General features: G+C 36.8%; 2 protein-coding genes across 8 annotated transcripts in view; one reads left to right on the top strand and one right to left on the bottom strand.

The window, feature by feature from the left end:
• Positions 1–13,121, top strand: part of NIF3L1 (NGG1 interacting factor 3 like 1) — a 28,831-nt gene extending 15,710 nt beyond the window's left edge. For both annotated transcript variants that reach the window (XM_007501595.2, XM_007501596.3), the window contains exons 3-7: positions 232–394; positions 2,281–2,407; positions 3,020–3,158; positions 5,015–5,098; positions 9,020–13,121. In XM_007501595.2, the coding sequence (XP_007501657.2) occupies positions 232–394; positions 2,281–2,407; positions 3,020–3,158; positions 5,015–5,098; positions 9,020–9,204 (698 nt within the window). In that variant the 3' untranslated portion in view covers positions 9,205–13,121. The remainder of the gene's footprint in view (positions 1–231; positions 395–2,280; positions 2,408–3,019; positions 3,159–5,014; positions 5,099–9,019) is intronic.
• Positions 13,122–14,237: 1,116 nt separating this feature from the next.
• The window catches only part of ORC2 (origin recognition complex subunit 2), a 59,361-nt gene continuing 53,971 nt past the window's right edge, over positions 14,238–19,627 (bottom strand). For all 6 annotated transcript variants that reach the window (XM_056807673.1, XM_007501599.3, XM_056807672.1 and 3 more), the window contains 3 exons: positions 17,123–17,184; positions 16,093–16,211; positions 14,238–15,371 (listed from right to left, as the gene is read on the bottom strand). In XM_056807673.1, coding sequence (XP_056663651.1) covers positions 15,285–15,371; positions 16,093–16,211; positions 17,123–17,184 — 268 coding nt within the window. In that variant the 3' untranslated portion in view covers positions 14,238–15,284. The remainder of the gene's footprint in view (positions 15,372–16,092; positions 16,212–17,122; positions 17,185–19,627) is intronic.

The following is a 19,627-nucleotide window of genomic DNA, read 5'->3' as shown; positions in this document are numbered from 1 at the left end:
TTTCCCTCCAACCAACCTCATAAGCTCCTCTCAATTTAGCTAGAAAGATCCTTAGACATACAGGCAGGCAATCATTCATCCATCCATCTCCAGCTAGGGAAGACCTATCAGAGGTTTCACTCCATTGAGAATACATCATTCTAAGACAAGTCATTACAGGAAGTCATTGGTGGAAGAGCTTTGTTTTTAATGTAATAAGAATTTCCCTGTGTTCTGCACTTTTTTTTTTAGGAGTTTGTACCTCTCTTCCAATACATCCTTCAAAAGCTCCTAACTGTCCAACAACAGGAACTCATCGAGTGGAGTTTAACATAAATGACACCCCAAGTATGGACAAATTTATGTCTGCAGTGAAAGAGATACCAGAAATTTCGATCACTACCTTATCTGCTAGGTATTATATATTTCCTCTTTTTATTGCTTTTTTTCCCCAGAATATTTGTGACACTCATTACCTTAATTTATATTATAAAAATAAACTTTCTCCCTGGGATAGGATGATTATACATATGTTTAATTTTTATTATATTATATATATATTATATATTTATTTATATTAATAATAATATTAATTTTTCTGAGAGCCTAATAGGAATAGACTTATAGAATGACTCCAACAGACCATAAAATAGGAGAGAGAAAAAAATGAGAGAGGTCACCATGTTCCATGATTTCCATTCCCAAGGATTTAAAACTTTAATGTTTTACTTAAGTCACATTACATGGAGGTCCTTTTTCTAGGGTCCAGGAATTCATCCCAATTCTTTACTGTACCACTTCTAAAATATTTCCTTCCACAATTAGATTTCTTCCTGGGCACTTTAGAATGAGAAGATAGGCATAGTATATTGAAAGCATCATAAAAAGTGACAAGGTAGGCCAAGCTATGAGTCATAGATGCATTTGTATAAAAAGAAGTATAATGACTGCCTGTGTGCTCTGAAAAATATCAAGAACAATATTATGGCATCTTAGACTGAAGCCTATGCCACTAAAAAGTGACCTTTTTGGTAGTAGCTTTTAAGTATGCAAGTTCCGTAGTAGACATATTTGAACATTAAATCCTCAAAAGTGGAAGTAGGAAAAGGAAGGGAGTGTTATTGTTTTTCAGGGAAGATTTGTAGCAATTTCAACCCTTTTTGGATGACTTCTCTATGGGGTTTTGAATAGGGAAATCCAACCATCTAATCCCAACAGTCACCTCAGGAAATATCCTCAGACGCATTGAAATACTATGTAGAAAATGTAAATTTGCATTATACTCAGACAAATACATTTTAGAGTAGTTTTCTAGTTTTTCTTTACTGTAAACTAGAAAATTTTTTCTAAAATTCACTGCTTCCATTTGGATCATTTTAACATCGCTTTTTGCTCAGGCGTAGTGCCTTCATGGATCCCAACTTAAGACTATCTGATTTCTAGAAAATAATTAAAATTGTTTGATGGTGAGTATTAAAAAAAAACAAAACATTTTTTAAAACCCTATCTACATTCCTGGTATGTTCCTCTGCGCTCCAACCCTATCTGAATGGGCCAGCCCATATAGCAAAGAATTTTAAAATTTCAACAAAACTATCCAAGCCATTGAAAAAAGTCTGAAATTATAAAAACATTATACATCCATAGTTTTGTACCACTTCAAAGGAAGTGAGAAATGCCTGGAAAAGATTATTTTCAAAAAAATTAAAACCAGTCTTTTTTTTTCCTCCTCTTTTCCTTCCTCCTTCTTTTCCTCCCTCCCTCCCTCCCTTTCTTTCTCTTTGTTTCTAATAATAGCTTCCTGGTAGGAGAGAAGGGAGGGATATATTTGGAAATGAAGTTAACAATAAAAAATGTTTTAAGTGAAAGTCAATGGGTTGGAAAGATAAAAACTATTAGTCCTTCCATGCTTTCTTAATTTTTAATGTTAATAAATAATTAATCACTAGTTTCATACCTACTATGTGCCATGCACTATGCAGGCACAGGAGATAACAATTTGAAAGTGAGACAGTCCCTACTCTGAAAAGAGTTTATATGCTAATGGAGTCAGATTCATGTTCACAGATAAGGACAGAATATATTTTAAAAACAAAGCCCCAACAGTGCTTAGAGTTGAGTATGGGGAGCACTACTACTTGAGGTAATTAGGAGGAGGCTTTTGAAGGAGGTACCAGTTGAGCTGAACTGAAGGAAGATTGTAAATGCATTACATTGTCTTCCAATAATTTAGTTTCAAAGTGAAAAATATATATTTAATGTGTGTTTATCTTAACCTTTTGGAGATGTTTTTGTCCCTAGGAATGATGGAGAAGAACAAGTACGAGTCAGTCTGAACTGTACCCAGAAGTCATTGCTGCGGGTGGTGGCTTTTCTCTCTGAAAATAGCCATCTTTATCAGAAGACTGAGATTCTGTCACTGGAGAAAGTAATGAAAAATATGTTCTCTTTCATTTCAAAGTTTTGATTGATGACCTTTAAAACAGATAAATTGTTAACAGGTTGATTGTTAACTAGTTTCTGAGACAAAATAGCAGTAATATCCCCATTAGTTTTATTTATCAAGTTGAATGATAATTGAGAACTGTGTCCTCATCTGTACTCCTCTACTCGGGATGCTGACTATAATTTTAGCTTTCATAAGCAAAAAAAACCCTCATATTTTATCAAAATGCACCCATATTTGTCATTAAGTAACCAATTATTGAAGGCCCTGGAGCAGACAACACCAAGCCTTCCTTATAGGCAGCATTTCATTTTCTTACTCAAGAGAGTGATGGATATGAAGAGGGCAGAAGAGAAATACAAAAGAAAAGCCTGTGTATTAGACTCTTATTAGGAAAGTAAGGGAAAATGTATACTTCAGAAATATATTTTGAAACATGGGTGTGCCCTTAATGGCATAAGCACTAACAATTCCTTTTGTAAATGTCTAATAATTTTCTTCTGGAAAATATGTTCAAAGAGGGAGACATCCTAAGAATGTACCTTAATAGTGACCTAAGTACTTGCAATTTTTAAAAATTCTGTTTCTCCTCAGCCTCTGCTTCTGAATACTGGGATGGGAAGATTATGCACATTGGTTGAATCTGCCTCCCTGGCAACCATGATTGAACGAATCAAAGGTCACCTAAAACTAGCCCACCTTCGCCTAGCTCTTGGAGTAGGGAGGACTTTAGGTAAACAACATGTCCATTTTGTTATGCCATTTTGTGCACTAGGAAAATTGGTCATTTGACAATTTCTTTGGAGTGGGATAGGGGTGGTTGGTGGTGGTGAGGTTGAAACTCTTAGATGTATTTGCCCTAGTAAAAATTGAAATGTTGGCTAGCAGCTCATGGGTCATGATTTCCAAAATAAAATGAACAATTAATGAAAAAATGTATCTTAACCTTAGTGAATGATACTGAATCATCTAATTTAGTCTTTTATTCTTGCACTGATTCTCCTATTGGCTTCTCCTAGGACTTTTGGGAACCAAACACACACATACCTTGAAGTAGGCATAGAAAATTTTGCCTTAAATGAATTGTGGGTTAAGCCCATTCACAAGAAACAATTAAAGGACTTTCAGTGAGTGGGTTTTTGGATTAAAGATTCTTGGCATTTTAATTTATTTAGAGAATTGTTAGTGGAAGTTAAATATTCAAAGAAAATGTGGCCAGGCCTAAAAAACCCCACCTTCTGGCTTCATGCTTGTATATAATGAACAGTTTAAAGCAAAATCAACCTAGGATAAATTTTTTAAAGGGTTTCTTTTTTTCAATTAAGCATTTATTTTTCTTATTCTCATATTCATTGAAAATAAGAAAAATCTTCTAAACAAATATGCATAATCATGCTAACCAAATTCCCCACATAAGTCATATTCCCCCCCCCCAAAAAAAAAATATATATATATATTTATGTCTTTCTGCCCCCTGACTCCATCACCCATCTCTCTGTTAGATGGGGAGCATGCTTCAGCAATGGATCCTTTGGAATCATGGTTGGTTATTTATTATGTTGATCAGAATTTGTAAGTCTTTCAAAGTTGTCTGGTTTTGCAATGTTCGTGTTATATAATAACATATATAATATAATAATATAATAAATTGTTCTTCTGGTCTGTTCACTTCCCTCTGTATCAGTTCAGACAAGTCTTCACAGATTTCTTTGAAATCATCACCATTATCATTTATTATACCACCCACTAGTATTCCATTTCATTCATTAATCATAATTTGTTCATCATTCTCCACCTAATGCTTCTAATTCTTTGCTGTTACAGAAAAGAACTGCTGTAAATAATTTGTTACAATAGAATCCTTTTCCCATTTCTTCAGTGCATAGACTAAGGAATAATACCACTTACACTGAGTCAGAGTATACAATTTAGTAACTTTTGCAGCATAGTTCCAGATTGCTTAAAATGGCTAGAGACTGATTTTCCTCAACCCCGTCAACATTTGTCATTTTTATTTTCCCTTTTTTGGGGCAGCTTTGCCAATCTGATGGGTATGAAGTGAAGCCTCAGAGTTGTCTTAATTTGCATTTCCCTAATTATCAGTAATTTGCAGATCAAAAAAGTAACCTGGATTCTAATCCCTAAACCTTGTTGATTTGCTGACCTCAGAGTTATCCTCCCAATGTTCTCATCTCTAAAACATCTCTAAAACAATTCCTATTTTACAATTTTGAGGTAAACTTGTGAGAAAAAAAACCAGATGATATATACTAGTGCTTTGAAATTATGAAGTGCTTTACAAACATAGAGTAATGGGGCCATTATTAAGAAAGAGGCTCATTTTTATTGTTCTATATGAGATTATTTCTTCCCTTACTGTATCTAGCCAGTTCTGAAGGAATAGTCATCTTCTTTTGTGGATCCCATTCTCTTAAGCTTAAGGAAAATTATGCACATATATTCTTTAATTTTATCTACATTTTCCAAACAAAATTACTTTGTTGTTGAGACCAAAGAAGTAGTCTGTGCTGCATTTGGATTCACAACGTGATAATTTCTTTTTTTTTGTTTGTTTGCTGTTTCTTAAAGAGTCTCCAATCAAAGTAGTAGCCTTGTGTGCCGGTTCTGGGAGCAGTGTGCTTCAGGGTGTAGAAGCAGATCTTTACCTTACAGGTATGAATGGTGTCCTCTATTGTTGCTCCAGTTTCTTTCTGTTCATTCTACTGCATCCCCCTCTAAACTAGGCCTCAAGATATTTCACAATAGCTTGGTTTAGAAAAGGAGTGGCACTGAATCTGGCAAGAGAGCTAATGTTTCTTGTAGAAGGAAAAAATTATCTTAAGGCTTATCATTAGAAAACTATCAGCCACCAGAATTGAGAGTGAGTATTTTAATACCTTTGAGGTATGAGGCCTATTGTGGAGCTCCTCGTCTGTAGGATAGGAGATTCATTTTCAGGACATGAGCCACATTCAGGAAGCACTTTCCCCCATCCATTGTCCTGATCTCTTTGAGTTTAGGGCTAAGAGTTTAAGGAAATCCATTGCCCAAGACTCGGTACTGCCAGCTTCCTTCCCTTTTTCCACAGGGTTTGGTGGGGCAGCTAAGCAGATAAGAGAACCAGGCCTGGAGACACTTCCTAGCTGTGTGACCCTAGGCAAGTTACTTCACCCTATTGGTTATCCTTACTGCTCTTCTGCCTTGGAACCAATACTTAGTATCTATTCTAAACTGATAAGGGTTTTAAATAAATAAAGGAGTATTGGATAGTATAGGATGGAAATGGCCTTGGGAGAAGAGTGTAGCAGTGCAGAGGGACCGAATGTCAAGGGGATGAGGAAAAATAGTCATGGAGGATGTCTTCCCTGAAGCTATCACTTCTTGGTACTTACTCCATAGGAAGGAAGAAATGCTCTACAGCCTAGAGGCTAGAATTTCCCACCACCTCATTGGTCCCCAGATGCACAGTAACACCTTCAGAAAGAATCCCACCCAGTGTCACATCATGTAGGTCAATAGGATTATCTGCAGCTGATGCCCCTTGTGAATGCCTATTGGTATACACCTGTCACTCTAGTAGCACATAAGCTCTTTGAAGTTGTTTTTCTTTATAGTCTTAATACCTTTCATAGAAGAGATGTGTGCATGTTCATTGACTTCTTTTTTAACCCTCACTTTTTGTCTGAGAAGCAATACTGCTTCTCATATTATGCTGCATATTGGTTCAGAGGCAAAAGAGCAGTAAGGGCTAGGCAGTGGAGGTGGGGGGTGAGGAGGTAAGTGATTTTCCCAGGTCACATAGCTAGGAAGTGTTTGAGGTCACATTTGAACCCAGGACACCTCTTGTCTCCAGCCTGGCTTCCCCCTTGTTCATTGTTTTGTTTTCTTTTTAAGAGTTTGGCTTTTAAAATATTTAGTAGTAATGCCATAAGTTGCCACAAGATGAGGTTGTTTTCAAGTCAGTTTCTATTAGTTTTTGCATTTCTGTCTTCTAACCAAATTAGCATAATCCATTTAGAGCTGGAAGGTCTTTGGAATCATTTCATTCAAAACAGAACTATGAGGAGCACAGAAAATATGAAATGCCCCCTAGCCTACCACATAGCGGGTAGGTACCTGCTCTGGTAGGGAAATTGACCAGGCTTTTTCTTTCTCTCTGTATAATTATGGCTAAGGAATTAAATTAAATCAGGCCAAACTCTAGGGATAGTTAGATAGGTTTATTTGGGCTAGAAAGTAATGGTTTGGGAAAGGCTAAAGAAAATTTGATCTCCTGCAGCTATGCAGGGACCAAAGGCTCTCTCTGGGGAAAAGGCACGAAAACCAGCACTTCTCTCTTCTTTTATATTCTTCTCAGACACCTCCCACAAAGGAAGTGGGATGTGTCTGAGGGAGTTGGAGTAGGGAGCACTGGGAGATGTAGTCTCCCAGGGTTCAGAGCCATTTTAAAATGCACAATAGTGGTTCTTCATTTCTTTATGTAATTGGAAGTGTATTATGTATACCCAAATATGCAAGGCATGTCTAGACAGCAGTATATCTGGGGCTTTTTTTAAAAGAAAAAAACCATTAAAACAATTTGCTTTAAACCTTTGGAGTCTTTGACTCCTTTTTTTTTTCAAGAAGAGACCTGATAGAAAAAAAATTTCCATTTGAAGGCATTTCCATTATTCATGTGATTTAAAAGATAAAGAATTTTAAAGACACAATGAAATATTTCAGAATCAAAGCAGAAATGTGATAACCTTTAGAAAATTTCACAGCTCCAAATATATCAAACATGATAACTTTATAAGCAAACCAAGTTATATAGAACAGATCTTAAACTTCGTAAGTTGATTTTTGGTTTGTGAGGGGTATTTTGGATTTTCTTCTTTAACCTGATCTTTAATTTTTTGAAATTATTTTTTATTATGAACTTCATCAACAGTGTACAGAGACAAAAAATGATTGTACATGAAACTGAATATGTTGCATGATTTCTTAAAGTATATGTTAAATTGAACATGTCAGTAAAAGAATTGCAGTTTTAGGTCCCTTCCAAACATTTCTACATATTTTGATGTTTTATTGATGCTTTTTTCCCCACTTCTATTACTGTTTGGTAACTGGCCTCCTAATATACAAATAGAAATCATCCTTTTAAAAAAAAAATTTCAAATCTGGCCTCAGACCCTTCCCAGCTGTGTGACCCTGGAAAAGTCACTTGACCCCCATTGCCAAGTCCTTACCACTCTTCTGCCTTGGAACCAATATATAGTATTGATTCCAAGACAGAAGGTAAGGATTTTAAAAAATATATTTAATTAGTTAATTTAGAATATTTTTCTATGGTTACATGACTCATGTTCTTTCTCTCCCCTCCCCACAACCCCTCCCTTTGTAGTTGGCCTGCAGTTCCATTGGGTTTTACATGTGTCATTGATCAAGACCTAAGAAATCATCCTTTGTAACAAATGAGCACAATCAAGCAAATGATCTTAACACATTGGCTACTTTTGAAAGTGCATGTTTCATTATCCTCCTCCTAAGATATGGGTGTCATGTTTCATCCGGTTTCTAAAAATATTGGTCACTTCACTGATCAGAGTTCTGTAGTCTCAAAAAGTTTTCTTTTCCATCTGTTACTTGTTTGTAAATTATTCTAGTTTTGCTGCTTATTTCACTCTGCATAGGATCTTGTAAGTCTTCTTGGATTTCTCTGAATTCATTTTATCAGGCATTCCTTTTGGCACAATCACATGTTCATATATCACAATTTCTTCAGTAATTCCCCAGTCAATGATCATAATTTTTGTACCTATGGGTACTTCGTCCTGATCTTAATGTGCCTTGTAATGGTACTGTTGGACCTTTTGGGTGCAGGTCAGTTCCAAACTGCTTTTCAGACTGATTAGACCAATTCATAGCTCTTCCTATAGCTCCACCAATAATTACTATTTCCATCTTTGCCAATCAGATGGGAGGTGGACCCTCATAGTTCTTTTAATTTACATTTTCCATTTTTATTGGTTTCCCACCTTTCTTTTTCTTTTTCAGAAGCTTTTCACCTCTACTCCCACTAGCTACAGGATTTGTAGAAATTCTACATCGCTAGATCAAGAGAAATTTTTTTTATTTTTAGACTTACATAGAACTTTGAAAAGCATTTTAGGCGATCAGAATATTATGCACACTGACAATGTTAACAGTAAAGCAGAAAAAGCTGTCTGGAAAATGGAAGTCTTGACTACATTCTTTCATCTGGTATAGACTGTTTATCCAAAAATGCAACTTCCCCAAACATTGACACTTTGGAATTTGTGCTTTGAGGCAGTGCCTGAACAAAATGCCTTACAGCCTCAGAACTATCAGCCTTACATATCACACTGAAGCAGTATTGTATAGGGTCAAATGCTGGATTTGGGAGCTGGGCAAGATCTGGATTTGAATTCTGACTGGCAATTATCAGCTCTGTATTTTGGGATTTAAGATAGATCCACTTCTTTTTTTAATGAAGAAAATTTTAATGATTCTAACAATTTCATCTTGTTGGATTATTTCAAAGGTTGTATGTCTGGCACTTAAATTATTTGAGATCTCCCCTCTTCACAGGTGAGATGTCACACCACGATGTCCTTGATGCTGCTGCCCAAGGGATAAATGTCATTCTTTGTGAACACAGCAACACTGAACGAGGCTTCCTATCAGAACTTCAAGACACTCTGACTGCTCACCTAGAGTATAAAGTCAACATTATCCTGTCAGAAACAGACAGAGACCCTCTTCAGGTGGTATGAAACAGGAATATCTGGGCTACTGCACTATGTAAAATCCATCACATCCTAAAGAGTTTATACTCAGGAACAGAGTTGGTACACCTCAAAGTGGTATTCCTTATAATGGTTCATTTTTATTTAGTTTCATGAACTGACTAAATTTAATCCTTAAAGTGAAGATTAATGTGCTAATAATACACTAAACTGCTTTATTACAACAAAAGATGTTTGCTAAAAACTCAATTAAAGAATATGAAAATTGGCTTCAGAAAACATTATCAGGAGGTAGCTTCAAGTAATCTAATACTTGGCTACATTGATATTGCTCAGTGTTAGTGTCATTTAATTAAAATATCCTATACTAGAAAACTGTAAATATAAGCTTATAGAGGGTATGGATGTGCTCCTTTGCACAAAACAAGTCATCATTTGAGGAAATTAAAATTATTGTGTCATTTGATAATTGCTCTTATTCTATAATTGACCTGTTTCCCTATTATGTTGAGGAACATTGCTCAGTTCTGGAGTTAAGCTCAAGAATGTGATCTTTCCTAGTCTGAATTAGTTTAAAAGGGTGGTTGAAAGGCAATGCAGCTAAGCCCCTGGGACATCTGTTTGTTGTCTCTAATCCCTAACCAGCTTAACTTGGTGTCATCCTTCAAAAGTCAAGTGGTCTGTAGGCTTGACTTCCCCCAAGTAGGGATTAAACCAGGTGGCTGTGGTCCCCTAACAAAGATTACAAGAAGCAGATGATTTCCATAAGACAATTAACATTTAATAATTGTCAAGAGAGGGGCATGATTAGCTCTACCTGGATGCCAACCACTCCCCCTACCCCTTCCTGTGAGTAAATAGAGGACCCCCCCCTTCCCCTTTACTGGGGTCGATGGCCTTCCTAGGGTGGCCAATCTGACCTGCTTTGTTAACAGTGAATAAAGTGATCATGCTTGGAGAACATACTTCAGTTTACTTTTATTGTATTTATTTGCCACACCATTAACCAAAATTTAAGACACAAATTTGTCAATATTTTTACTGTATGGAAATATGAAGACTGTCTTGTTTTAGTGAAAAAAATGTATTATTTTAGTACTATGTATTTTCAGTACAGACTGAAAAAAAAATTTTAAACCATTTGAACTGTGAAAATTGCCACCACCTACAGTTGTTTTTCAGTTGTATCTGACTCTAAGTAATCCCATTTGGGTTTTTCTTAGCAAAGAAAAAGTGGCTTGTCATTTCCTTCTCCAGTTCATTTTACAGATAAGGAAACAGGCCAACAGAGTTAATTGATTTTTCTAAGGTCACACAGCTAGTAAATGTCTGAGGCCAGAGTCTTCCTGACTCCAGGTCCAGTGTTCTGTCCACTATACAGCCTCGCTGCCCCTCTACAGTAAGGCTCTCCTAATCCCAACAGCCAGTCAAGAGAGGCCAGCAAGAACAAACTATGGACAGACTTCCTTCCCTCACTTTTTCTTCCCTATTGCCCAGTTTCCTACAGGTACTATATACCCATCCATCTCTTATAGAAGCTAATCCCTGCCAGGAAGAACAAAGAGTCTATCTTCATTCTGATCCATTACGCCTTTTCCCATAGTTGCTGGGGCCTTGGCTTCTCTTGGCCTTCATTGCTTGGATGGCAAAAGCAGGGAAGTCACCAATTACAATCCTGAAATGAAGATGGTGGATCACTGGGCTTTAACAACTGCCCTATTGTGGCTCCCTTAAGCTACCAGACTTTTACTCTGTGTCTTGAAGCTAAACCTACTTTATGCACATTACCTGCCCCCATTAAAAGGGAAGCTCCTTGGGCAGAACTTTTTGCTTTGTAACCCAGTACTCAGAGCTGCATGACAGTAAGTAGTAAATACCTTTCTGTCCTGGGCTATTTTTGAATGCTAAACCAGGCTGCTGAATAGACCTAGAAGTTTCAACTCTATTTACTGGGACCATTCACTTCCACTGGACCCTTAGTCCTGCAAGGCCAACCTTTAGTTCCTCCCCTGTTGATCCCTCTCTGTCCCGAGAGGCTTTTCCAGATATTTTGCCTCTCTTACCCTCAGCTGAGGAACCTGCCTCTTACAGGACTGAGAAAACAAGTCTTTTGATAGTTCACTCCTTATCTCTTCACCCCCAAAGCCTTGATATTACCTCCCACTGGCTTCCTTTTCCTCAGCCCCAGTATTGTGGTGGCTTCTCTCCTCACCAAGGACAACCCCTCCCTGTCTGCTTGATCCCATCCCCTCCAGCTTTTCCCAGTATATTGCAATTTCAATCACTCCATGGCCTCTTCTTATCAGTTGGTTCCGGCCTTGCTGTCTTCAAACTTGCCCAAGTTTCCTTCATCCTTAAAAAAAACTACTTTTCCCTGCCTCCCCTCAAGCTCTCCTTTTCGCAGCCAAACTCTCAAGAGGCTGCCTCCACTTCCTCTCTTCACCCCCTTTGTAATCTGGCCAATCTCTTCATTAGTCTCCATGTACCAAGCCTCTTCCCACACCAGTATATCTAATATACTGGTGCCAAAGGAACTTGAATTAAGTGGATCTGGCCGTGTCACTTCTCCACTTAACTCAAGTGGCACCCTATTTCCTCTAAGATAAAACAGAAACTCTCCCATTTAGCTTTAAGCATCTCACAACCTGGCCCATTCAGTTTTTTTCCAGCCTCAGTGTAAGGTATCCTCAGCCACTTTGCAGTCTAATCAGATGATTTGGCCTGTCTGCTCACACAACTCCCATCTCTCATCTTCCTGCCTTTGTACTGGCCATCCCATGCCTTGAAGACATTCTTTTCCCCCTTCCTCCATCCCCACCAGTACAAATTGCTAGTGCAGCCCCTCCCAAACCCCCTGTATTTAATGTCGTATTTTCTTCTTTACAATTATTCTTACTATACTTCTATATGTACTTCTAAGTGTGCATACATACCTATATACTTCTGAATATATATATATATATATGTGTGTGTGTATGTGTGTGTGCTTACCTTGCCCATTAGAATGTAAGATCCTTGTAAGTAGAGATTGTTTAATCCTTGTACTTGTATCCCCAGAGCCTGGCAAAGGCCTAACACGTAGTAAGCACTTAGTAGTTTTGAATTGTATTTGCTTTTTCCCAAAAGTTGTACAGATGGCAGAATAATTAAGAAGGTCGTGTAGTGCACTGAATTTCTAAGTAAACTCTAGGAAATGCCTGGCAAAAGCCTAGCCATTACCACATTTTGAATTCCAAGTATCTGCAATCTACATTAAGAACATGATATGCTCCACAAAGCCAACTTCAAATTACAAATTATATTTCATAAGAATTTTTCACTTTTCAAGTGGAGCAACTAGAGAAACAAATTTGTTCTCCCTTTTCTAAACTATTTAATTGCTCTGTGAAAAATGCCAATATGCAAGTGGCATTGTTAATGATCAAAAAAAGGTACTAAATGTAAAATTTTCCCAAATTAATCCGACTCCACAAGAGTTAATTCGTCCCCCAAGAATTAGTACCATCGCAAATCACTGTTAGCTGATGGGTGGTTGCTCAGACTGGACCTTCAAGAATCATTCTGTCTTCAAGAATGCAGAAAGTACACGAAGTAGCAAAAAAGCAGATAAATGTTATTTTCAAGGTTCTACTTTGCAGAAAAAATCAACATATAACAGAGGTTCTTAACCTGGAGTCTTTGAACTTTTTTTCCTTCATGATAAATGTATTAGGTTTCCTTTTCAGGTATTTTATTGTATGTATTTAAAAAGATTACTCTGAAAAGGGGTCTGTAGGCTTCATCAGCCTACCAAAGGGGTCTGTGACCAAAAATGATTAAGAATTCCTGATTCAGAGTAATGCTTAAGTAGAGTACTGGTCTTGTAACACATTTTTAAAGTTTTATAACTTTTCGTAAGTTTCCTTATGAATTTTTCCTGTAATAAAAACATTTAAGCAAATCAACTGGCTTAGCAACTGAGTCTAATTCCACATCTATAGCTTCCGCCACTTGAAGGGGAATTTCAGCAAATTTCAGAAGGCATTTTTCCTTCGTGCATAATGAAGTTGAGTTTTCCTTTTAGCTCTCATATACTGTTAAAATATTGGTTTCTGGTGTTCCTGTTTATTATTATGCATTTAGCACCATGTATAAGGTAAGAACATTAAAGATTCCTTATCAGTGTGAGCATTTCCTTCACCAATATAGATTATAACTCCCAATCTGAAATCAAGTCTTCTAGAGATTTTTGTGGATGAAAAATTTAAGACCTCTGAAACTAAGCCTGATAAAATCAGATTGGTTTTCTGTCTACCAAGGATTGCTGTTCTTGGGAATGATGGTGAAAGCTTTTTACTTTGGTCAGACCTGCCAGAGTTTACATTTAACTGACATAACATCTGAGAATTCTGAACCACCCTCAAGTAACAATGAAGCACAAAGATTTCTGGAGTTTCCATACTTTTCAGGGTCAAGATCTATTTCAAAGACCCAGGGGCTTGGGTGAGTGAGAGTGAGGAAATTAATAGCAAATAACAGGTAGGGAGTATAAGATACAAAGGCAGGTATTCATATATGGGGCTGACCAGCTGGTCTTCTACTCCATATACATACATTCCACAGGTTTCATGTTATTTTTTTATGACTTTCCCCCCCTTTTCCTCCATGAAAGCTTTTCATCTTAGCTATATTTCATCAGTATAAAAGTGGTTACTTTCGAAAGTGTCCTTCACAATTATGTTTGGACCTATCATTTCCCCTTGGAGACAGTTCAATTAAAAAATCATGGCAAAACTCAGCAGTCATTTATTTTCAGGCTATCTGATGCAACTACTTGAAATGTCTGCCAGTAAGCTACTGGAGTGTCTTCCACAGAATCAAACTGTGACATTGAAGGGCTACTTGAATATACTGGTAAATCATATACTACTATAAGTGGAGAGACAAAATAGATCTTGAAGTTCGAAAAGAGACAGAAGGACAAGACCTCTGTAGCTCTGGTTTTCCATAAAGCAAGTATGTGAGATTCTTCCTTTTTCCTTTCTTTCAAACCTAAGAACAAAAGTTCCACTAAACATCCATAAGGTATTTGTTTTATGTTTTATTTCATTTACTGTTAATAGAAATAAAGTTTAAAACCACTTACCTGTAACATACCTGTATGTTATGAAAGTAATGAACTATATATTTTTTAAAAAGGCAAAATACAGGAATACTGACATTTTTTATTTACCATTGAAATCAATTACTAAAACTTAATCAAAGAGTTCAGTTCCTGTTCTAATCTGGCCTCCAACTTGTGTCAGATAACAGATACCTAGGATCTAAGAACAGCAACCCTTGGTTGCGTGAGAACCATTGTTCTAGGTTATACTCTGTTGTTAGAGTGCCCCTCTGTAAGATGGACACTATGTAATCCTTCCACCCATCTTTCACATTTGTTTCTCCCCCTACCAATAAATAGTGTGTCGCTCTCCACACTCCTCTCTCATTTAGTATAAATCCAAAAGAGGGAAAAGAACTATTTTCTATTCCTTCCAAAAAAAGCACCAATTAATTCTTGGTGTTTGCTGCATTAAAACAACAACAGCAAAAACAACAATAAAAACCACTTTAAAAACTCATTGCACACAGCAGCTCAGAGATACAGATCTGCACACAAACCCATTTAGTGGATGCTCATACCTCAGTAGTTCAACCTCTGGAACTCGCATGCTTGCAACTGGTCAGTTTGGGGACTGTTTAAAAGGGCCCTCAGAAAATTAAGGATATCACCTTCCCAAGTATAAAATGGAATCCAAAACCTTCAGTTTCAAATAGTCCCTGAGCAAACTACTTTAAACAGCCAAGACTCTCCAGAGAGGTAATCAAAGAAAGGCACATTTTATCCAGTTTGAGGGTATAGGCATAGTATTTGAGATGGCATTACTTAAATAGATCATTCAGAGCAGTCAAAAGAATTAAATTTGATGACATTTTGTTGAGTTTTAAAATCTTGCATGCTGGAAAAATAATCTACTGCTGGTAAGTAAACATAGTGCTTTTGGTTATAGAGGCAGCAAGTGGAGCACAGGTTCCTCTATAGCAGCCCTTAGATGCCACGGGAGATTAAGGTTCAAGGGAAATCTTCAAGCCTCTTTGTCCTCTTTCTCCAAGAAATCAGATAAGGTCCCAGTGTCAATAGGAATCAACAAATACTCCACTCCATCAGTTCCCTACAAAACACATAGACAAAATGATATTTAGGCTGTGGCAAATGAGACTCAGCTCATCTGAACAACAAACACTTTTTTGTTTGTTTCTTCACTACGGTGAAGAAATAAACTTTCTATAATAAAAGAACCATATTAGCAACTTTTCACTACATAGGCATGCCTAGGTTTAAACAAAACATAGAAACGCCTGAATTTAAGAAAAATATTAAAACACTCAAATCCTAAAAACTATCAGAAATACATCAAATGAAACACATCCCCTGCAGCTCTCCAGAGGGAAAAGCACTGTAGCAGAAAAAGGAGAAAGGATGGTTAGACTAGTTTTTATGTTCATTTAACACCAAGCTGTAATACAGAGTTCTACTGTATACCATCAAGGATACAACACTACAAAACCTACCTTCCTTTTGTCTTTTAAAACCCTTACTTTCTGTCTTAATATGACTTCTAGGACAGAAGGGCAAGGGCTAGGCAGAATTAAGGAATTTGCCCAGGGTCCAATAATGAGTCTGAGGCCAGATTTGAACCCAGGTCCTCCTAACTCCAGGTCTGGCATTTTATCCACCAATTCCCACCTACATGATGCTCAGTGTATTCCTGATAACAAAAGTTTAGGGGTTTTGTTATAAAATGCCTGATTAGGCTTAATCCATAGCCAATTTTGATCTGAAATAATTAGCAGACCTCTCCCAGCATTGTCAGCTACAACACCAAGACTTACCTTCTTCGTTCTCAGAAGCTTGTGATCCCTGAATTCAGTTAGTTGTGCCCGAAGGGTCAGATCACTGTTAACCAGAAATGCTTCTCGACACTGCTGGTAGAAATCTTGAAAAGAAAGCCCTAGGGAGATGGACAGTTGAGATCCAAGATAAGGATGCAGTAAGAAAGGAGTCAACAACCAGGCTAAAAACCAGAGTGAAGACAGGCATTCTCATGTTCCTTGCTAGAGTAAAGTAAGCTTTCAACAAAGATTCTTAAACAATATTAGCTGAACACTTCTTTGTTCTAGGGTCAGTGCTAGGTGCTTATCAGATAATTATGCCAGGTTTCTGCCTTCAAAGTGTTGATAATCTAAGTATCAAGTTTATTCCATCAAATAGATAACGTATAGTTAATTCAGTGTTAATTAAGTATATCAGTGACATGAACAAAGTTATATAGAACAAGAAGATGAAAAGACTACTATTGTTAATACAAAATGGGTAACTCTTAAGATGAGGCAAAGCTAGAACTGTTGTGAGCTAAAAACTCCTAAGATTTTTGATCTAAATAATAAATTGTCTTTTCTATCAATGTGGAAGCCAATCTTTATTAAAGCCTGTCAAATATACCATAAAAGTCTTGACTAAAATTTCCCGTAATAATGAAAATTCTTAATGGAAAAAAACAAACATGAAATTGGCTAACATACCTCAGTCCATGCATCAACTTTAAAAAATTAGAGCACATCTATCCTGTCATCTACTTATTGTTAGCAAAATCCTAAAATAACGAAATGTGAGCTACACTAATTTTTAAGTCTTGAGAATGTCCAAGGCTTTTAAATGATATTAGAATTCATATTTTCCTCCATTTAAAAAACCTTAAAAAATTTTTTTCAATTATGTGTAGAAAAACTTTTGACAATTGTTATCTGACATTTTGTCATTCCAGATTCCCTCTCTGAGGCAATTAATGATTTGAAAAGAAAACTGAACAAATTGGGTGGCATATTAGGAAGAAGCCATATTGCATAAATAATGTATACTTACCTATATAAGATGGGTTTTCTTCATTCTCTAGCTGATACTTTATTAGGAGCCTGAAAATCCCCCTAAGGAAAAAAATTCAATTCAGCAATTTAAAAGTGTTTAGGAATTAAGAGATTAAGAATATTAAGAGATTTAGTCAGAAAATATTTTTAATCACTTAAAATATGTGCAAAGCATTTTGTTAAGGGCTAAGAGAGAAACAAAGATAATAAGGCATGACTCATTTATTCAATATTCATTTGTTATTTATTATTCTCAAGAAGCTATATATAATAGGAAAAATAATTATAATAGACAGTAAACAGTGCATAAATAAGAGAGGTAGAAAGAAATCACTAAGATTATTCTAAAAAGAAAAAAAATTTCCAACCAGGAGAATCAGGGAAGTCGTAGCATTTTGGCCGAGACTAACAAGATGGGCAGATTTCCAACAGATGGACCTGAGTATATGGGAAGATGGAAAAGCATACTCCAAGCATAAGAAACAGAATAAGCAATAGAAAAGATGATGAAGTACATGTGTTCATGGAATGGCAAAGTGTTAAATATGTCACAGTGTATTGTGATATATGGCCTCAATGTCCTCACAGTCAAAGAAAGATCATTGAAGGGACAGCACCTCTGTCCAAAAACAAAAAAAACTTGGGAGGTGGGGTCCACCAGAGCAATAAGCTATTGAAAGGGTGGGGGGAGGAAGAGACGGGGACCCAGGCTCCCCACTCCCCCAAACCCAAGAAGTCCTACCTACAGTCACCCTCAAGTCCTCGGCCACATTCCTGCCTCTCTATCCCGGCTCCTGGTCTCTTTCCATCTCTTTAAAACTTCCCCTCCAGCCCCAACCTGTGTAACCCCAGTTTCCTTCAGCCACCTGCTGTCGCTAGAAAGAAAAAAAAAAGGATCCCATCTACTGTGAACCTTAAAAATTCTCAGACCCTACTTCAGAACACTTGGTTAAGACCATTCCCCATTTTAAACAATGAAGGTATTTGATCAGGAATGTGAGAACTCTACTCCACCCATACTTAAGCATACTTTAAGGGAAGATAAAGTTGTAAACTCTTTGCTCAACAATGAAAAGTACTTAAACCCATACTTATAGTAAGGCAAAAATTCTTAAGCTGTGCCTATTTTTAGATCTAATACAAAAGGATGCTAAGTACCTATAAAGGTCAGGCAACTTGTAAACTTACAAGGGACAAAGAGGTGAGAACTTCACTCAGAGATTTTAGTCTACTCAGGTGTGAATTAAGAATGATCTGTCCTTTGGAAAACGTCTACTGTGATTGGTAGATGTGAGAACTTAGGGGAGGGTCACGACATAGGAGAAAATTCTCTTTAAAAGGAGGTCAAAAAGAGGTCTCTGGAGATTCAGCTGGGAAAAGCTGAATTGGAGGAGGCAGCTGGCCAAAGCTGCCTTGAAGGGCTTGATGGCTGAACTTGATTGAGCTAGCTGAAGCTATACTGGTGTCTCTCTGAACACTAGAATCTTGCTTGGACAAATCTTGTGGTGAGTGGAAAAAAGACTGACTGATCTCTCTCCTAGGCTGGTGTCTCTCTGTCTCTCTCTCTCTGTCTCTCTCTGTCTCTCTGTCTCTCTCTCTCTGTCTCTCTCTGTCTCTCTCTGTCTCTCTCTCTCTCTCTCTCTCTCTCTTTTTCAGGTCTCTCACAGAGTCTGAAACTGGTCCTGAAAGACCACCTTATATTTGATTTAAAACAAGACACTGTCTTGAAACCATATTTTCTGCAGTCACAATTTAAGCCAAACACTCTTTTAACTGCCACAGTTTATGGCTTCCACTATTTTAATTATTACACTACTTGAAATGATAGTGATTCTCAAATACTCCAAGAATTGTTACCTAATGCAGGGATTAGATTTGTTCTATTTTTCCTCAGGTAGCAAATCTCTAAACACTTGTTGAATATCCCAAAGGTATAGATTTAAGCTTTATAAAGGAAAAAACTTAATTAGGACTATCATGTGAGCAAACAGATCCCCTTTTCACCAGAGGTTTTTATTAATAAAGCATTATTTTTTTAAAATAACAAATTTCCACGTAAGTTTTCCAAAGTCATATAATCCTTATTGTCTCCCTTTCTTTTTCCCTCCACTCCATATTCTTCATTTTCGTATATTAATATCTTATAAAACCCAAACTCCAAATCATATATGCAAATAAACAAGTGAAAAATTGTGTGCTTTCATCTATATTCCCACTCCAACAATTTTTTTCTCTGAAGGTGGATAACATTCCTTTTCATAAGACCCTCAGAATTGTCCTTTCATCAGAGGTTTTTAAGCAAAGGCTTGATAATCATTTACTGAGGGTATTTTAGAAGGAATGCCTGACTCAGGTTAAGATAAAATTTGATCATTTCTGAAGTTACTTTCATACCTAATTCTGTGATATTCAGGAAGTGGCAGGAAGAATCAAGAAGAAATTAAAAGCATAAAGATCCATTAAACAGGTTATCTAATAATTCAGCTATGCAATGAATGTAGAA

The sequence above is a fragment of the Monodelphis domestica genome, chromosome 8 (genome assembly GCF_027887165.1).
Source record: "Monodelphis domestica isolate mMonDom1 chromosome 8, mMonDom1.pri, whole genome shotgun sequence".
In the NCBI taxonomy this organism is placed as follows: Eukaryota; Metazoa; Chordata; class Mammalia; order Didelphimorphia; family Didelphidae; genus Monodelphis; species Monodelphis domestica.
Note: the sequence above shows the minus strand (reverse complement) of the source record. Positions and strands in the feature narration are given on the sequence as shown.